Consider the following 18,994-nt stretch of genomic DNA (forward strand, 5'->3'; position numbering starts at 1 on the left):
AGCAGGGGGCCGGTCCACTGTCCCTCAGACCTTGTGGGGGGGGCCGGACTATATTTTGAAAGAAATAAAAATGGACGAATTCCTATGCCCCACAAATAACCCAGAGATGTGTTTTAAATAAAAGCACACATTCTATTCATGTAAAAACACCAGGCAGGCCCCACAAATAACCCAGAGATGCATTTTAAATAAAAGGACACATTCTACTCATGTAGAAACATGCTGACTCTTGGACCGTCTGCAGCCGGATTTAGAAGGCGATTGGGCCAGATCCGGCCCCTGGGCCTTAATTTGCCTACCCATGTGCTATTCCTTTAAAGCACACTCAAAATACATTCTCCCCCCCCCCCCAAAAAAAAAGAATTATGTGAGCTGTAGTTTATTGATGATTGCTAGGAATTGTAAGTCTCTGAGGGGTAAACCATTGTTAGCCAGACTCCAGGCGTGTTTTGCAACTGGCGCAGTTCCAATTGCGACCGCACAGAGATCTCTGGATCTGGCGACGGGAAAATAAAATGTCACTTAGGGAAGAATCTGAAATACTTTTCTCAAAGCTTGAATTTGTTTTGTTTTGGATTGTGTGATGTTTTAATGTGTTGTCAACTGCTTTGAGCTTTCTTCTTTAAAATATAAAATGTTATAGAAATGAGATGGTGATGATGATAGTAATAATAATAATTTTAAAAAAAACACTGCCAAAAGGCATCTAGACATTCCATTGTGGTGACCATCATATCTAGGTTTAAGGCACCATTTGGCAATTAGATTATATCTCCGAGCTGCAAACACAGGCATAAACTACAATGCCCAGAATTCTTTGAGGGAAAGAATGTGCATTGAATGTGCTTTAAAGGTATAGTATTGCATGCAGCCTAAAACTATAGCAATGTCTTCCAGAGGTGACTTTCTCTTCATCATTATCAGTCTATTGAAGCATCGTAAGGTGTAATAATACACTGAACTAGCAACTGACATGGGCTTAGGGTCTGAGGAAAGCTATTTGTCTCTGTGGACCTGGAGCACAATGCAGACCATGTGGGGACGGAGGGTTAGGAGAAGCAGGTGCAGGATTGGGCGAATCAGAGAGAAAATCAATGTCCTGCCTGGAGGGAAAACACAGGAGAGGTTGGCAGATTGGCAATAATGGACAGGGAATGTGTCAGGAGGTGACCTGAATCTGGGCGGCTGCGTGACGCAGTGCTGCCCGTTTGAGACAGGAGACAATTTATAGACTTTAAAGAGAGTTGAAAGTGGGGTCACTGCTCTTGCTGCGCTTGGCTCCGCCTTCTTTGGCTTCGAATAAACAATATTTTTCGGAGTTTAAAATTACTCAGAAAGACTTGATTGGCCAGAGGCGACAAGGAAAGAGAAGAAATGCTTCTACTTTCCGGGAAGCCAAACCTCCCTCAAACCACTTCGGGCTCTTTTTGAAACGGTGGAGGACCATGGTTGAGACGCAGAGTACATGGTTTGCATGCAAAAAAGGTCTAGGTTCAATCCCTGACCATCTCCAGGTCAAACTGGGATTGTCCCCTGTCTGAAATCCTGGAGGGCTGCTGCAATGCTGAAAGCAGTACTGTGGTGGATGGACTAATGACAGCATTAAGGCATATATAAAACCAGATTCCTGAGTTCCATGGGCTTATCCGCACTGGAGTTTAATGCGGATTTGAAGCTGGCTGGTCTTGCTTTGTGGCATCCACACATCCTCATCCAAATGGTAGCCGCTTCCCACCCTCCCACTAAATTTAGATTGTCCCAATCCACTGATAATCCAATAAAGGAAGAAAATCCAATATAAAACCACACGTTACCTGACTGCAGACACACTGAAGCGCATTCTGCGTATTGTTTTTGTTTTTAACTTGTGTGGTAACATTTCGCTGTGTGCTGTACAATTGCAATCTCTCCTGACTTCCATTTTATTTCCATCAGTCCCTTTTAGCCTGCCATTTCCCATCTGTTGTTTCTGAAGGACCATTCGTGTTATTTTTTAAACCACTACTAATGTTTTATTTATTTCGTAAAATTTATACACCAAAACCCCCCCAAAAAAACCTCAAAGTGATTTGCAAAAAGATACAGCCATAAAATTGGGCATGGGGAATTACAAAACACAAGACGTTAAAATACTAAACAGACTGAAACTCACACCATCTTTTCTAAGCCTCTGAGTAGCCCTGACTAAACAAGGCACCGAAAATAATACAATGAAGGCACCTGCTTGATATCAATAGGGCGGGAGCTGCAAATTGTAGGTGCTGCCACACTTAAACGATTGGGTTCCTACAAATGCGGAATGTGTATTATGTGACACCCTTTAGTAGTATCATTTCTGCCAATCAAAGCGGTCAAGTTGGGCACATGTAGGGTAAGATGATCTTGGAAATACACTGGTCAAAAGCTGCCAAGGGCTTTAAATGCCAACCGTAACACCTTGAACCTGGCCCGGTAGCAAATCGTCAACCAGTACAGCTCTCTGAGCACAGGTATTATATGCTGACAAGGCCTCACTCCTGTCAGCAGTCGTGTTGAACACTAACTGCAGCTTCTGGTTCTGGTTCAAGTGTGAGGGAAGCCCCACATAGAGCACATTGCAGTAATCCAGTCTTGAATTAACTAATGCATGAACTACTTTGGCAAGGCTTTCCTGGTCCAGGAATGTCCATAGTTGTTGAACCAATTGTGGTTGTTGCTCTAGTGTTGTTGTTTTTCTTTTTAAAGAAACTTGTATAGAACAACAGTATTGAAATTAAAAATAAAATTGGCTCTTGCGGGGAAAAAGAACAGAAGTGGCCTTCTTTCATGCAAGCGACTCCAAATCCTTGACTGGCTTGGAGCTTACACCTTTTTTTAAAAAACAACAACTGCTCTGGTATATTGAAAAACTTGTGTTTAAAAAAAAGACAATAAAATTTTTTAAAAGCATGTGCACACAGGTAAACAAATGCCCATAACAGACCTCAGGTTTCTGGAATTCAAGGAGGGTAGTGAAGGACTAACTGAAGGGAGGCGGTGACCGCACAAATATATCCCATGAAGCACTTTCTCGGTGTGGTTGGGAAATTTCAAGGTAGATATTGGAGGCATTAATCTGAAAATGCTAATGTGTGGATGAAGGTGCACAGACACACAGAGAGAAGATGCAGCAACCGGTTAGCAACATCATGTGGATATAACCTAGTCTCTTATCTTCAGTATGCAGGATTCTGCATGCACGGAACAGGGCTTGTCCCCTGTGGTTAATTTCTAGTGAGAGAGATCCAGGAACTCAAAGCTCTGCCATAAACAAACAAACCCTCATATGAGAGTGAAGAAGTAGAAGTCTGGATAGGCCTTTTTAGTGGTCAGAGAAACAATTCTGTGCATGCTCAGAGACATTATTATTTTGTATGATACATGCCCAGCCCTGTCATTAATTTTGCACATGTGCAGAGGAAAAAAACATTTCTCTCTGTCTTAGTTTTAGCAGTGGTTTGTGAGTTACGCATTTTCCAGGGCCCAACCGCCCCAGCATTGAAAATAGATTCTATCTAGGACTGTAGGAAGGGTTTTTGTTTAATTTAAGAGGACAGCGGGGAGAGGTTTTGACTCCCAAATGTTCTTTTTTATTCATGTATCTATATGCATTCACTTAATTAGAAAGCCTTGAGGTGTCAGTATTGTGCATTGTAAAGAGAGAACCTTTGAGCTTGTCTGTGTGCAATAAAAGCACGTCGAGGGACCATGGTGGAATTGTGTCCTTTTGCCACCATCAGCGCCACCCTGGTTTGGAGCACAGCAAGATGGTTAAAAGTGTGTGAAAGGGCAAGCCGAGCCGAGCATTTGTTGTGGGGGGCACTGTTCTGGTCGGCACCAAGCGCCATGGTAACCCATGGGCCTGCTGAAGGATGCGGGCCTAGGCCTTGCTCTGTGCAACGGTCCCCATGGCAACAAACTCCAGCGATGGGAAGGAGGTTATTCACATCACTTTGCTTTCTAGGCCTGAGTGGAGCTTGGAGGGAGGGGGTACTTTGTAGGACAAATGAGGCCGTTGCCACGGTGACAGGACCGCAATCCAAAAAGGGGGAGGTTGGTTTGACTGCTGAGGGCACAGGCCTTTGGACGGCAGGAAATAATCAGGGTTTTTTTAGTTGGGGGGGGGGTTGGAGTGGGGACCCCGTGTCTGTAGAAAAACCCCACAGCATTTCCTCAGAGATGCATGGCAGGCAACTTGCTACAGGCTGCTGTATGAACCATGGCTGGTCAGTTTTAAACTGAGTTCATGTTGGGAGTTTTCCAGGGGCTCCATTTCCAGAAGCATGGGCTTTGCAGAGGGCCTTCTTGGTAGCAGCACCCGTCTGATGTCAAGGAAATAAACAACTACAGTGGTACCTCGGGTTACAAACACTTCGGGTTAGAGACTCTGCTAACCTAGAAATAGTACTTTGGGTTAAGAACTTTGCTTCAGGATGAGAACAGAAATCGTGCTCCGGTGGCGCGGCGGCAGCAGGAGGCCCCATTAGCTAAAGGGGTACCCCAAGTTAAGAACGGTTTCAGGTTAAGAACGGACCTCCAGAACGAATTAAGTTCTTAATCTGAGGTACCACTGTATCTGACATCTGAAGGCAGCCCCGCAGAGGGAAGTTTTTAATGTTTGATGTCTTACTGTGATTTAATTTGTTGGAAGCCGCCCAGAGTGGCTGGGGCAACCCAGTCAAATGGGCAGCATATAAGTTATTATTATTACTATTACATTTATTATTATTCCTATCTATTGCACCCTCCCTTCACACCGACAGAGAGGGAGTTAAAGAGCCATGAGGCAGGCAAAGGGCTCTTTAACTCCTTTGCTCCCAGTGCGGACAGCAGCAGAACGAGCTTTGGCTTTTACAGTCTTTCCTTTGGGCACCTCAACCTACTCTGTTCCATTCCTTTGTGTCTTTGACATAGCAGTGAGCAGCTGAGGTGCCTAAAAGGGGAACATTTTACAGAACTTCAGTTGCTGCTCACACTGGGGGATTTGGGCCTCCAGAGCCCTTTGTCTCCTATTGAAAGTTGGGTTGCTCACTGGTCACAAAAGGAAACCGAAACAACATTCCTCCGCCCAGCCAGCCTGTTTTCAGGTCAGATGCCAGAACAGCAAGGGGAAAGGAGAGCTGCTGTGTGTTTTGTTTGTAGGTGAAGGGGCTGTGGGGTTGTGTGCTTTTTTAACCATTTGTCTTAGGTGATTAGTCTGATTTTACATTGCCAAAAACTACTGGGAGCGCAGCTGCTTGAGTCTGTCCCCTGATCCGCCCTGTGTTCTAGTCCTCCGGACCAGAGGTCTGTACATCTGTGCCCTGTCCAATAAGTTGGTTTTCACCCAATCTTGTAGCTCAAAATGTTTTAACTCAAATTAAGTCAAAAATAGCTTTGTTTTGGTGGGGTCTTTTTACACAATGGCCTTTGATTTTTTCCAAGTCACACGGTCACAGGAAGTGCAAAGGAGTCGCGCTCTGTATTTCAAATGTTATTCTAGCTGTGCAAATGGAGAGGTGCTAGCTGCTTCCTCTTCCCCTGCAAGCAGCTACTCTCTGAACGCACTTTGTGAGCAATGACTGACCCCAGCTCCACCTTGATTTTGCGTGGAATCCTACCCCCAGCCCTTCTTCCAGGCAGCCCCTTGATGGAGAGAGGAAACAGCCGTGGCCTGCCTCCAGCTGGAGCTTCCTGGTCACCAGGGAGCTTAAATCCAAAGCCAAGTGGAGTTGAATCAGCCCCTCTGTCCGGAGGTCTTCTTCTGTTTGCACGCAGGGTGAGGAGAATATGTCAGGCAGGCAGCCAGCAGAGGAGATCTTTGCCATGTGTGATCAATCCTCAAGTTTGCACATTGTTGGAATGGACTGGGGTGATGGGAGCCAGCTCCGCTTGAGCTGCAGGGAATTTCACAGTGAGACAAACCTTTTGCTAGGGTTTAGTATTCTTGAACGGCTCAGTGAGGTATCTCATTTTTGCTTCCCCTTCTTGCTAGCACTGCTCCACTTTCACCGTTCTTCTGTGGCTAAAGTACATTTCCCATCACTGTGGGAAACTTTCATTTATTTGGAATAAACAGATGACTATAAGAATGCATGTTAATGTTTGCCTGTTATCCCTCCCCCCTCTTTTTTTGGTCTTTTGAGTTGCATCATTCTGATATGGGAGCATAACTTGCATAAGGAATTCTACATATTTCAACCAGATTTCGAACTAGAATTCCTGCATTGCAGGGGGCTAAGCTAGATTGCCCTCAGGGTCCCTTCCAACTTTATGATTCTATGATTTACTAGCCTGCTTTGAATTGTGGCCACACAGAGGGCTTGGGATTCAGGCCTCATCATGGGACTCAAACTGCCTTGGTCGCGCTGGTTGATGATCTCCGGCGGGCTAGGGACAAAGGTGAGAGTTGTTTCCTAGTTCTGCTGGATCTCTCAGCGGCCTTTGATACAATCGACCATAACATCCTTCTGGACCGTCTAGAGCAGTGTTCCCCAACCTTGGGCCTCCAGCTGTTTTTGGACTACAACTCCCATCATCCTTGACCATGGGTCTTGCTAGCGAGGGATGATGGGAGTTGTAGTCCAAAAACAGCTGGAGGCCCAAGGTTGGGGAACACTCGTCTAGAGGGGCTGGGAGCTGGGGGCACTGTTATACAGTGGTTTCGCTCCTTCCTCCTGGGCCGTGTTCAGAAAGTGGTGGTGGGGGATGAGTGTTCAGACCCCTGGGCCCTCACTTGTGGGGTGCCTCAAGGTTCCGTCCTCTCCCCCATGCTTTTAACATCTATATGAAGCTGCTGGGAGAGATCATCAGGGGGTTTGGACTGGGTGTCCATCAATATGCAGATGATACCCAGCTCTACCTCTCTTTCAAATCAGAACCAGTGAAGGCGGTGAGGGTCCTGTGTGAGTGCCTGGAGGCGGTTGGAGGATGGATGGCGGCTAATGGATTGAAGTTGAATCCTGACAAGACAGAAGTACTGTTTTTGGGGGACAGGGGGCGGGCTGGTGTGGAGGACTCCCTGGTCCTGAATAGGGTAACTGTGCCCCTGAAGGACCAGGTGCGCAGCCTGGGAGTCATTTTGGACTCACAGCTGTCCATGGAGGTGCAGGTCAGTTCTGTATCCAGGGCAGCTGTCTACCAACTCCACCTGGTACGCAGGCTAAGACCCTACCTGCCCGCGGACTGTCTCGCCAGAGTGGTGCATGCTCTAGTTATCTCCCGCTTGGACTACTGCAATGCGCTCTACGTGGGGCTACCTTTGAAGGTGACTCGGAAACTACAACTAATCCAACTAATCTGTGATATTTTAGTGTATTTTTGGTTTCTATGGAAGCCGCCCAGAGTGGCTGGGGAAGCCCAGAGATGGGCGGGGTACAAATAATAAATTATTATTATTATTATTATTATTATTAGGGGAGAACTGAGGTCTTATTTGTTCCTGAGCAGTGTGAGAGAGTCAGGGGTGGCAACTTGAATAAAATAAAATATTGGGGTGCACAAGATGTGGTGTGCACACACCATTTGAATGCCCATCAACTTCGGTGAGGCAGCCTCATAACATGAAGGGATCTTGGCCCTTAGGAGTTGGTTCCACAGGATACCCTGCTGGTTTTTCCCTTCTTCAAACCCAGGAAGAAATAAAGACCACAGCCCTCTCCTAAGCCTTCCTCAATTTGCAGATAACTCAGGGGAGAAGATTCTGTGCTGGGCGCATCAAGGAGGGGAGTTACCAGAGGAGGAGGAGGAGGAGGAGGAGAGACAGTTGCCATTGGCAACTAGATGTGTGGAATCCTGATGCTCACAACATTGCTTTTCACTTGTGTGACTCACATATACACAAACCATTACCTGAGTGGTTGTGATGTTCCTGTGCATTCACAGGCTAGCAAAGAGCGCATGCCAGACACAGAGTGTTGAAACTGGGGCAGCTGCAGCGAGGGAAGCGAGGAGTTGGATTGCCGGAGAGGAAATCCTCACACGCAAAGGAACAGCGGGAGGGGTTCTGTGCTGGGAGCAGAAATGAGCGAAAGATGATATGCTGGGTAGCCAAATAGGAAGAGGGCTGAGGAGACAATACATCTTAAGGACAATGGACCAAATAGGGTGGCTACAGGAAGGTCATGGAGGCCTTAGAGGTGGAAAGGAAACTGAATGCCCCTTGTTGTTTTAACTAACCACACCTTTTGTTCAAATGAAATGGCAACACGAAAACCAACAAAGGAGGGGAAAGGCCACTTATAAACCATACAAGTTACTTTTGAGTTGGGGAAAACATTGGGGGCAAGTTTGCTGTCCTCACAGACCCTTTCTGTATTTTTTCTCTTCCCTCCAGAGGTGGTCATCAAGGTCCAGGTGTATGAGAACGGCGACCTGTCCCCACTGCCTCAGGCAGCCGTGGAAGTGTATGGCAACCAGACATCTCTGGCTTCAGGCGCCACCGACCATGAGGGTGTCAGCATGCTCCCCATCAGCTACCGCCTGGGCACCTGGGTCATCGTCACAGCCTCCAAGCGTGGTTTTGTTACAAACTCTGTTCCTTGGCGCGTCAACAAGCTGCCACGTGAGTTGCGGTGCCCAATGGCTAAGAGAGAGTCTGGGTGGCTAGAAGACCACAGATTGGGGGGGGGGGCTGTCAGTGCATGATGGGCACTTCATGGGGGGGGGTCACAAAGGATACAAACTTTTATCAGCTTTCACCAAGTAACTTCTGTTCTGTAGGAATAAAGGAATATTTGTTGCTTTGGTAGAAGGAGGTCACTCCTTCCTCTTCGCTGGAATGGTGGCGCTTCTCAATATTTTACAGAAGAGTCATTTCACTTGGATGATGGGACGAACCCAGCATCTCTGTCACATGGCTAGATTCCACTCAGTATGTACGAATCTCATATCATAGTTTGTGTTCAGTACACAAGAACATTTACAAGAGCACGGCTGGATCTAACCAAAGGTTAATCTCAGTGCTGGGAATTTGCCAGGCGTGTTGTGTGATGGGGGCGGGTCCAGTTGCGACCACATGGAGCTCTCTGGATGCTAGGTTGGTGACTGACATCTCCATCAGACTGGCCCTTCCAGCTTTCTTAAGCAGGCCAGCAGAAGAGCTTATTTATTGCATGTGTAAAGGTAAAGGGACCCCTGACCATTAGGTCCAGTCGTGGCCGACTCTGGGGTTTCGGCACTCATCTCGCTTTATTGGCCGAGGGAGCCGGCGTACAGCTTCCAGGTCATGTGGCCAGTATGACTAAGCCGCTTCTGGCGAACCAGAGCAGCGCACGGAAACGCCGTTTACCTTCCCGCTGGAGTGGTACCTATTTATCTACTTGCACTTTGACATGCTTTCGAACTGCTAGGTTGGCAGGAGCAGGGACCGAGCAACGGGAGCTCACCCCGTCACGGGAATTCAAACTGCCGACCTTCTGATTGGCAAGTCCTAGGCTCTGTGGTTTAACCCACAGTGCCACCCGCGTCCCTAGATTGCTTGTATAGATCACTTTTTTCTCCGTGTCCTTGTTCACACACACCCCTCATCACTTAATCCCTACAACGACCCTGTGTGGTAGGTTAAGAGGCTGCGACTGACTCCAAGGTCACCCATTGAGCTTCATGACTGAGTGGGGATTTGAATCCTGATCTCCCAGACCAACAGTTTAATCACTACACAACACTGCCTTCCTAGCGTACTTCTGCTATGGGGCAGCTTATTTTTTTTTGGGGGGGGGAGGAGAGATAATTTATAGTGAAATAATTAAACCGTTTGGGGTGTATAGAATAAGTTGGGGAGCCCTCACCCCCTTGCAAATGAAGCAAAGCGCACGCATTATGTGTGAACCCTTAGTGTTCACTGGCAAAGACTAACTGGCGCTGGAAATAAGGTCACCTCATTGACCCACCCTGGGGGTTGGAAGCGAAAGTCACAGCTGGCGTATAACACTATCAATAATTTCTGCCTGTAGGCAGGAAATGGGAGGCAACCAACACACACATGCATAAAAATATAGATGTCTTGTGTTTACATACCTTTTTGGACACAGGAGAAGGCCAGAACAGGATTTTGAATTAAAGTGCATGCACACTGTGTTTCGAAAGCAGGTTGGATTAGCTTCCAGTTCACATATCTCAGTCCCTCCAAGCGTCCTTATTTTCCAGGGACAGTCCTGGATTTACAGAAGTTGTCCTGGTTTCTAATTTGATCCCGGAATGTCCTGCTTTTCCTTAGGACATCCCTATTTTCCTCGGAGAAATGTTGGAGGGTATGGAGTTAGGTGATCCCCGAGCCAAGGAGATCCTTTAGAATCTCCTTTAGAAGACATCTGAAGGCATCCCTGTATAGGGAATTATTTTTGAAAAATGTTTAATGTTTTATTATGTTTTTATATGGGACGCGGGTGGCGCTGTGGTATAAATCACTGAGCCTCTTAGGCTTGCCGATCAGAAGGTCGGCAGTTTGAATCCCTGCGATGCGGCGAGCTCCCGTTGTTGATTTCCTTAAGAATGGATACGTTTGATCTTCTTGCAGTCCATGGGACTCTCAAGAGTCTCCTCCAGCACCATAATTCAAAAGCATCAATTCTTTGGCGATCAGCCTTCTTTATGGTCCAGCTCTCACTTCCGTACATCACTACTGGGAAAACCATGGCTTTAACTATACGGACTATACAAACTATACCCAGGTTTAGAGACAGCCTAATAGTACCTATCATAAGTCAAGATGTTAAATCTTAATCATTGGTGTTAGACTGTCACATACATGCTCACAGTTGTTGTCCTGTCTTTAGGCAGGTCCTGTCTTTAGACAGAGCAAGCTGGAGGGTGGCAGCAGCTAGTCCTCTGGCCACTCCCATCCTCCTGAGCCATCATGGTGTAGTGGTTAAGAGCGGTAGACTCGTAATCTGGTGAACCAGGTTCGCTTCCCCACTCCTCCACATGCAGCTGCTGGGTGACCTTGGGCTTCCCTCTGAAGTCTCTCAGCCTCACTCACCTCACAGTGTTTGTGGTGGGGGAGGAAGGGAAAGGAGAATGTTAGCTGCTTTGAGACTCCTTCGGGTAGTGATAAAGCGGGATATCAAATCCAAACTCTTCTCTTCTCCTGAGCTTCCACTCGGGTGGCAGTGATGCATCCTTGTGACCGGTCTAAGCTGCCTCACCGAGTTGCTTTCTCCTGATGTGTCACTTATAGTATGGTTGGGAATGGCTGTGACTGAGCGAGCAGGCAGAGGGGGAGCCAGCCAAGGCCATGCGCCCCAGCAGACATTGCACTCGCACACATGTGATGATGCTGCACTGCGGTGTTTGTTTGCACAGGTAACAAGCAATGCCAGGTGGAGCGGTTAGTAAGGACAGAGCTTTGGGTCTCACATAGGACGTGCCCTGCGTCTTCTAAGCTAGCCTGCTGCCCTTAGGTGTTGTGGTGGAGGTTCCTGTCCTGTCTCCCGCATTGGAGTAAGACTCTAGTGTCAGTGCAGCTGACTTCTGCATTTGGAATAGCAGCAATCCTTTAATACAGGCACCAAAATGCTTTTGGCTGGCCCTGCTGTGAGCATGATATGGCAATCTCCCTGCAGTTAGTGTGTCATTGTTGCACAAAGGTTTTGTGGCGCATATTTCAAGTTTAGTTCCCCCCCCCCAATTTTTTTTATTGGTTTTTCAAAAAATTTCAAACAAACAAACAAACAAACAAACATAAATCTCCACTATATTTAAATCAAACTTAATAACATTGTAAATGACTTCCTCGTATCTCCCTAGTTGAATTTCAGTGTATATCATTTTAACCGTTTTTCAACACCAATATTCTTTATAAAATTAACTTATTCACTTAACATCTTTCTTTCTTTTCAGTTCAGCATTACAACATGTTTATTCATCGTATTTCAAGTTTTTAACCAGAGGGTCAACCTCCTAGAGATTTCTTTTCTTTCTTTTATTTAATGTTTTGGGGCACTTGGGAGAGGCTTATTCTCCAAGCAGAAAGCGAGGAGGAAGATTCGGGTGTTCAATTACACGAGGGAAGACCAGAGCCTTCCCTCCTCCTCCGTTTTTCTTTTTTTCATTTGATGTTCTTTCCCAACCACCGTTTTTCATTCTCCCCAGGGTTCTAGTTCCTGTTGCTCATCAACATACCATGCCAGAGATGCCAACCGTGATTCAGGGAATATTTCAGGGAAGCAATTCAGATTGCTCAAGCCACATGCCAAAGGGGATTGCAGCTCCCAGCCCTCTAAGAAACCACTAGCCAGTCAGCCCTGTGAAAATTCCTTCTTGCCATCAAATTTGGAAACTTTAAGTAAACATCCACTCATGAGTTTACAGGCCAAGAAGAGTTTGGATTTGATATCCCGCTTTTCACTCCCTTTAAGGAGTCTCAAAGCGGCTAACATTCTCCTTTCCCTTCCTCCCCCACAACAAACACTCTGTGAGGTGAGGGGCTGAGAGACTTCAGAGAAGTGTGACTAGCCCAAGGTCACCCAGCAGCTGCATGTGGAGGAGCAGGGAATCGAACCCCGTTCACCAGATTACGAGACTACCGCTCTTAACCACTACACCACACTGGCTCTCCAGTGGCCTCTAACATATTTAACTGGCCTCTTAACATCTTTAAAACTAGATATTTATGTATGTACCCTTCAGGAGAAAAGGCTGAGGAGTAAACCCTACACAAATCCGAAGTGGAGTCCCTAAGATGGTTGGAGAGTATCTTGTATGCCTCCTTCCAGCAACTCAAGCAACATGGGAGGTGGCAGTTATGAGTTACTGGTCTCTGCAGCCGCAGCAAGAGCTGTGGTTCTCCAGCCGTTTGACTTTGCCCCTGGAGACACACTGCTGAGACAAACAGATGTCTGAAGGAGCGTCTCCACCCCCATCGTCCAGCCTGGACACAGAGGTCCCTCACCGTGAGAGGCCAAGTTACAGGGAATTAGGCAGAGGGCCTTCTCGGTAGTGGCACCCGCCCTTTGAAATGCCCTTCCACCAGATGTCAAGGAAATAAACAACTCTCTGACTTTTAGAAGACATCTGAAGGCAGCCCTGTTTAGGGAAGTTTTTAACTTTTGACATTTTATCGTATTTTTAATATTCTGTTGGGAGCCGCCAAGAGTGGCTGGGGAAACCCAGCCAAATGGGTGGGGTATAAATAATAAATTATTATTATTATAACAACCCTTCAAAGTTCTGTGGGGGTGGGTGGGAATACACATACTTATTTTACATGTAGGAAATACGAGGCTCATGGTATTATAATTAGTAAGTCATAAGTTTTATTTTCCCCCTGGAAAATGTTGTTGCTTCATCAACATTTTATTTAGTTCAAAATAGTTTTCTACAGCCCAGAATGAACAGTGTAAAATTATGATGCCAGAAAAATCTATTTTTTAATTGTTGCTATACGTTTTGCTTCTGAACTGCTTCCCCCCACACACCTAAAAATTTCAGAACTGTTTGCACCAGACCAGCTTTTTTGGATCCAGTTTTCATGCAAGCCACTCCCTCCTCTCACTATCTTATATAGGCCAACAACAAACTTGCTCTCAGAATTGCAGAGCCTTATGTATCCAAAATGGTACTATCCATGCACTGCCCCACAGGAAGGCATTTAACAGGGCTCATAGGAAACCCTCGTGGGATTGGCAGAAGTACGGGAAACTCCAAATCAGGCTGTTGACAACTGTGCATCCTCAGTGACCACAGAGCAATGACTGATGGCTGAAGTGGGAGGGAACGAAAAACCCAGGCGGGTGGAGTGGGGAGTGGGATAGTTTATTCCGGAAAAAGAGACGGCAGGCTCTTCAAACTCCTGTGTCTCAGATTGTGCATGAGTTGTAAATTGGGATACATTGGGGTTCTAAGAAGCCATGTTAGGGACCACTTAGGTCTGTCTCCCCTGGAGAGTGATGAAATCGGAGTTATTTCAGAGTTATTTCTACTTCTCATGTTTTAGGGTTGAACTCTCAGATTGAAACAGATTGTAAGGCTGAGCCTAGGCTCAAATTATGCTCTAGCTGCCATCCTTGTTGAGAAAGGGAGAGGATGGGCTGTGACAAGCCTTGTCAGATGTGCCTGACAGAGCCATCTGTCTAGCACCCTCCATGTTTTCCTCGGTTTCGGCCATTTGTCTTGGCTTTGGGCCTCGGCTGCTCCAGGATGCAGTTGTGGGAACACTTGTTAGAGCTGGTTGACAGATTTATTGAAGATGAACAGGTTGAAATTCTGCCTTCTAGGAATCTAAAAAATAAGGAAACTCGGTTTCCACGAAGTCCACCATCCAACTTGTCATAGAATTGTAGAGTTGGAAGGGACCACGAGGGTCATCTAGTCCAACCCCCTGCAGTGCAGGAAACTTTCGCCCAACATGGGTCTTGAACCCACAACCCTGAGAGTAAGTCTTCTGCTCTAGTAAAGGGACCCCTGACCATTAGGTCCAGTTGTGGCCGACTCTGGGGTGGCAGCGCTCATCTCGCTTTATTGGCCGAGGGAGCCGGCGTACAGCTTCCGGGTCATGTGGTCAGCATGACTAAGCCGCTTCTGGCGAACCAGAGCAGCGCACGGAAACACCGTTTACCTTCCCAGTGGAGCGGTACCTATTTATCTACTTGCACTTTGACATGCTTTCGAACTTCTAGGTTGGCAGGAGCAGGGACTGAGCAACGGGAGCGCACCCCGTCGCGGGGATTCAAACCACCAACCTTCTGATCGGCAAGTCCTAGGCTCTGTGGTTTAACCCACAGCGCCACCCGCGTCCCCTTGTGCTCTACCGAGCTGGTAAATGTATCTCTCCCTCCCTGATCACTGCTACTTGACCCACAATAAAAGCCATGAAAGCTGTGAATAATATAATAATATTTACTTTAGTTCAGATCCTATTCCTGCAACTGTGATTTTTTAAAATACAAAAATCAAGCTTTCTAAAATTGCCGTGCTGTAAGGCTGAATGAACCATGCAGACTTAAAAAGTTTTTACTCTGCTTTGTTATGTGGACTTGCAAATTTATTCTTCGCTTGCAAAGAGATTTAGTTCAATCTAGCAGCTTCAGTGGTTGTTAGCAATAATTTCCAGAGGCTAAGAGGACTTTCTCCTGCCCAAAGAGCTTAACGATCTTGTAATTCAACACAGGGGAAACCACAGAGGAATGGCTGGGAAATCCAGACAGAATGAATGGGAAGAGCATGTGTTTATATATCAATTACATGTGGTTATGATTAGTTACAGCACAGTATTGCATCTAGAAAAGGTGGGTTTTGAGAAAGGATTTGATGGAAGAAAGCTGGCATTGCAGAGATGCTCTGGGAGGCTCTTCCAGACATAAGGGGCAGCAAGGAAGAAAGGGAGAGCAGCAGGAGCTGGATGAGCAAAGATCACAGGTAGGGTGGGATGCATTGAAATGTAAGAGCAGAGAGATAAGAGGTGGAGGCAAAGCCATGGGGGTGGGTGGGGGCTTTGAATAAAGAGCCTGCACTGGGGCCAGAAACAGCAAGGCAGCCAGGTGTAGGGGTATAAGGTGGGATGTGGGATGCAGGTGGTGCTGTGGTCCAAACCACTGAGCCTCTTGGGCTTGCCGATCAGAAGGTCAGCGGTTCAAATCCCTGTGACGGATGCCTGTGCAAAAATATTTTTGTCCATCTGCAAGAAACTTGCAACTGGGGCGCAGGCCCTCCTTCCTCAATCTATTCCACCCAAGTTATAACGACAAATGAAAGCTGTTGGGATGCTGCACTTCCAAACAGCCACTGGGAAGAGGCGGATTGCTTGGATGACATGGTGCCCAGGGATGGGGCAGTGGTGGCGCTGTGGTCTAAACCACTGAGCCTCTTGGGCTTGCCGATCGGAAGATCAGCAGTTCGAATCCCCGCGACGGGGTGAGCTCTTGTTGCTCTGTCCCAGCTCCTGCCAGCCTAGCAGTTCAAAAGCACACCAGTGCAAGTAGATAAATAGGTACTGCTGTGGCGGGAAGGTAAACAGCATTTCCATGCGCTCTGGTTTCCGTCACAGTGTCCCGTTGCACCAGAAGCGGTTTAGTCTTGCTGGCCACATGACCCGGAAAGCTGTCTGTGGGCAAACGCCGGCTCCCTTGGCCTGAAAGCAAGATGATCACCGCAACCCCATAGTCGCATTTGACTGGACTTAACCGTCCAGGGGTCATAGAATCATAGAATCATAGAGTTGGAAGAGACCACAAGGGCCATCGAGTCCAACCCCCTGCCAAGCAGGAAACATGTCCTTTACCATGTGGTCAGAGCAGCAAGAGGGGTGAATTGTTTTGGCCCCAGAACACTGGGTAAAGGTGAAAGGGACCAAGGTAAGATAACGCAAGGCTAGAGAGGAAAATGGAGTAGCCAGGTGAGAGATAACTAGGGAGTGAACCAGGATGGAGAGAGACCGATACAGTGGTACCTCGGGTTACATACACTTCAGGTTACAGACTCCGCTAACCCAGAAATATTACCTCGGATTAAGAACTTTGCTTCAGGATGAGAACAGAAATCGTGTGGCGGCAGCACGAGGCCCCATTAGCTAAAGTGGTGCTTCAGATTAAGAACAGTTTCAGGTTAAGAACGGATCTCTGAAATGAATTAAGTACGTAACCAGAGGTACCACTGTACATTTCCCCCAGTGTTGTAAAGGAGGAAGAGGCAGGCCATGGCAACAGACTGAATAAGGAGAGAGATAGAAGGATTTGTACCTATCCAATGAGGTGAGTGGTGATGCCGTCAGTGGCTAAGGAGAGTGTACACGGAGGAAAGATGAGAAGTCTTGTCCTGAGCATACGAAATTACGACCAAGTATTCAAGTGGAAAGATTGGCTAGAATAGGGTAAGCAACTGGAGATGCAGGTTTGGAGGTGAGGGAGACCGTTCTGGGCTAGAAAGAAAGTGCTGGTTTTCCTCAGTGTACAAGTCAGAGGCGGGGGACCTGTGGTCCCCCAGCTCTTGTTGCACTCTGACTCCCATCAGCCCCAACCAGCATGGCCTGTGGACAGACATGATGGGAGTTGTAGTCCAGCCACGGTTTCCCCACCCCCGGTCTTGATGGTACCAAAAGCCGTGGGATTTAATGAGGTCATCCAGAGACAGTGTGTGGGGAAAAAAGAATAGCAGAGGTCCAAGAATAAGAGCCCCGAAAGAAAAGCTTCCCCTTGTGGAAACATAAAAGGAGCATTTAGGTAGGAAGAGAAGCATGGTTAAGAGATGAGGGGTGCCTTATACATGCCTTCCTGCTCCTCCCCTTCCTCTCCACCTTCCATTTCTCAGTTCTCTTTTGTGGGGCAGCATTATATCTGCACTGAGGTTATTCACAGCATGTTTAGATTTAATCAAGGTTTGCAAATCCATCTTTAAATTATGGTCTGGAGATGAGCAGATTTTGCAGCTGTGCTGACTCATGATGGAATTGCTATCTTGGGATAGGATAATGAGAAATCATTGCGTATACTATCAGTATTCCCACTCCACCATTAGTATTTCCATTAAACTCCCCACCCCACTTTATGATGGACCAGTACTAATAATAAATTAGCGGGGGGGGGGGAGCAAGCAAACTCCTCTAATGAGTGCTTCATAAGAGAAAATAAGCAAAATGGCTCAGTTCAGACATCACACCAAGCCTTGATTAATGAAGCTAAATAATGGTTTGATGTGATGTCTGAATAGTTTGTGTTTGGCTAGCAAATCACAATTGGAGACCACTTTCTAGAATGGGTTTGCAAACAATGGTTTGTGTTAACTGTAAATCACCATGAAAGGCAGGATGCAGATTTAACTAACTAAGGGCTCACCCAAATTTGCCCTTGCCCCCTGCTTTCCCCCAGGGAAACCCAATTTTTACTGCTGAATTGGAGCAAATATCAATTGGGTTTTCTCTGGATTGACGTTTTCTCTGATTTATCACTAAAGAGTGGGTTTTCCCGGGGAAAGCAAGGGCAAAACCGTTCGGACTCTTGTCTGCAAGCATGGGACAAGTAGAAAATAACCCATTCTTTCTAGGTATGTGGCAAGCGGAAGTGTAGACGAGCCCTCGGGTTTGGTGTGATGTTTAAATTAATAAACAATACCTATGACTAGTACTTTGGAAACTATTCTGCCTTGGAAACTATTCTGCCGCTTTGCCGTGCGTTTGTGGGGAGGGCTCTTCCCCCTGCTAGCCCATTCTCCATCTTGGGCTTGGGGACGGCCCATACTCCACCTCAGCGTGAAGGACTCCAAGGAGGCCCGGGACACTGCTGCTGCCGCTTTGCCGGTGAGTCTTGGGGAGGACCGCTCCCCCTGCAAGCCCATTCTCCACCTTGGGCCTGGGGGCGGGCCCCAGACTCCACCTCAGCATATAAGGCTCCACGGAGGCCTCGGAACATCGCTGCTGCCGCTCTGCCGTGCGTTTGTGGGGAGGGCTCTTCCCCCTGCAGGCCCACTCTCCACCAAGCCAGGGGGCGGGGCCCACGCTCACCACCGACGCAGCCTCGGGGACACTGGTGCTGCTGCAGCGGTTGTTGGAAGTGTTTTTATATGTTTTAAACTGTTTTTATTTTTTTGCTTTGTTGTACCACCATAAGCGGTGGTTTTTATCTATGTACTTTTATTTTGTTTTGATTTATTGTGGGTTGGGGTGGGGTGGTTGGGGAGTGGGGTGGGGATTGGTTTTGTTTTCATGTAATTGTTTTTGTTTGTTTGCTTTTATATTCTGTAAATGGAGGCAAGTATGAGGCTTGGGATTCCTACTGTGGAGGGGCGAGGGAGGTATGGCGGTGGGGGCAGATGTCATAGGCGAAGGGGATCGAGATACGGATATGCTCGTACCCCTTCCAATCTGCGCCCCATCCCGAGAGACGAGGGTAGGGTGAGCAAGGATTACTCACCTCCGTCACTGGTGTTGTGCAATGCCAGGTCTATAGGCAACAAAACCGCCACCCTGCGAGATTTCTTCACCTCGCAGGGGGTTGACCTGGCATGTGTGACGGAGACCTGGGTGCGCGAAGGGGATACTGTTACCCTACGAGAGATGGCGCCCCCGGGT

General features: G+C 47.3%; 1 protein-coding gene across 5 annotated transcripts in view; it reads left to right on the plus strand.

The window, feature by feature from the left end:
* FAM171A2 (family with sequence similarity 171 member A2) overlaps positions 1 to 18,994 on the plus strand; it is a 51,481-nt gene that overhangs the window by 16,161 nt on the left and 16,326 nt on the right. For 2 of the 5 annotated variants that reach the window (XM_079949433.1, XM_079949436.1), the window contains exon 2: positions 8,333 to 8,560. In XM_079949433.1, the coding sequence (XP_079805559.1) occupies positions 8,333 to 8,560 (228 nt within the window). Of the gene's footprint in view, positions 1 to 3,855; positions 3,957 to 4,221; positions 4,245 to 7,963; positions 8,136 to 8,332; positions 8,561 to 18,994 lie in introns of those variants that run through there. The other 3 variants (XM_079949435.1, XM_079949437.1, XM_079949434.1) reach the window with 3 other exon arrangements.

This window comes from Podarcis cretensis (genome assembly GCF_951804945.1).
Source record: "Podarcis cretensis genome assembly, chromosome: 13".
Classification (NCBI taxonomy): Eukaryota; Metazoa; Chordata; class Lepidosauria; order Squamata; family Lacertidae; genus Podarcis; species Podarcis cretensis.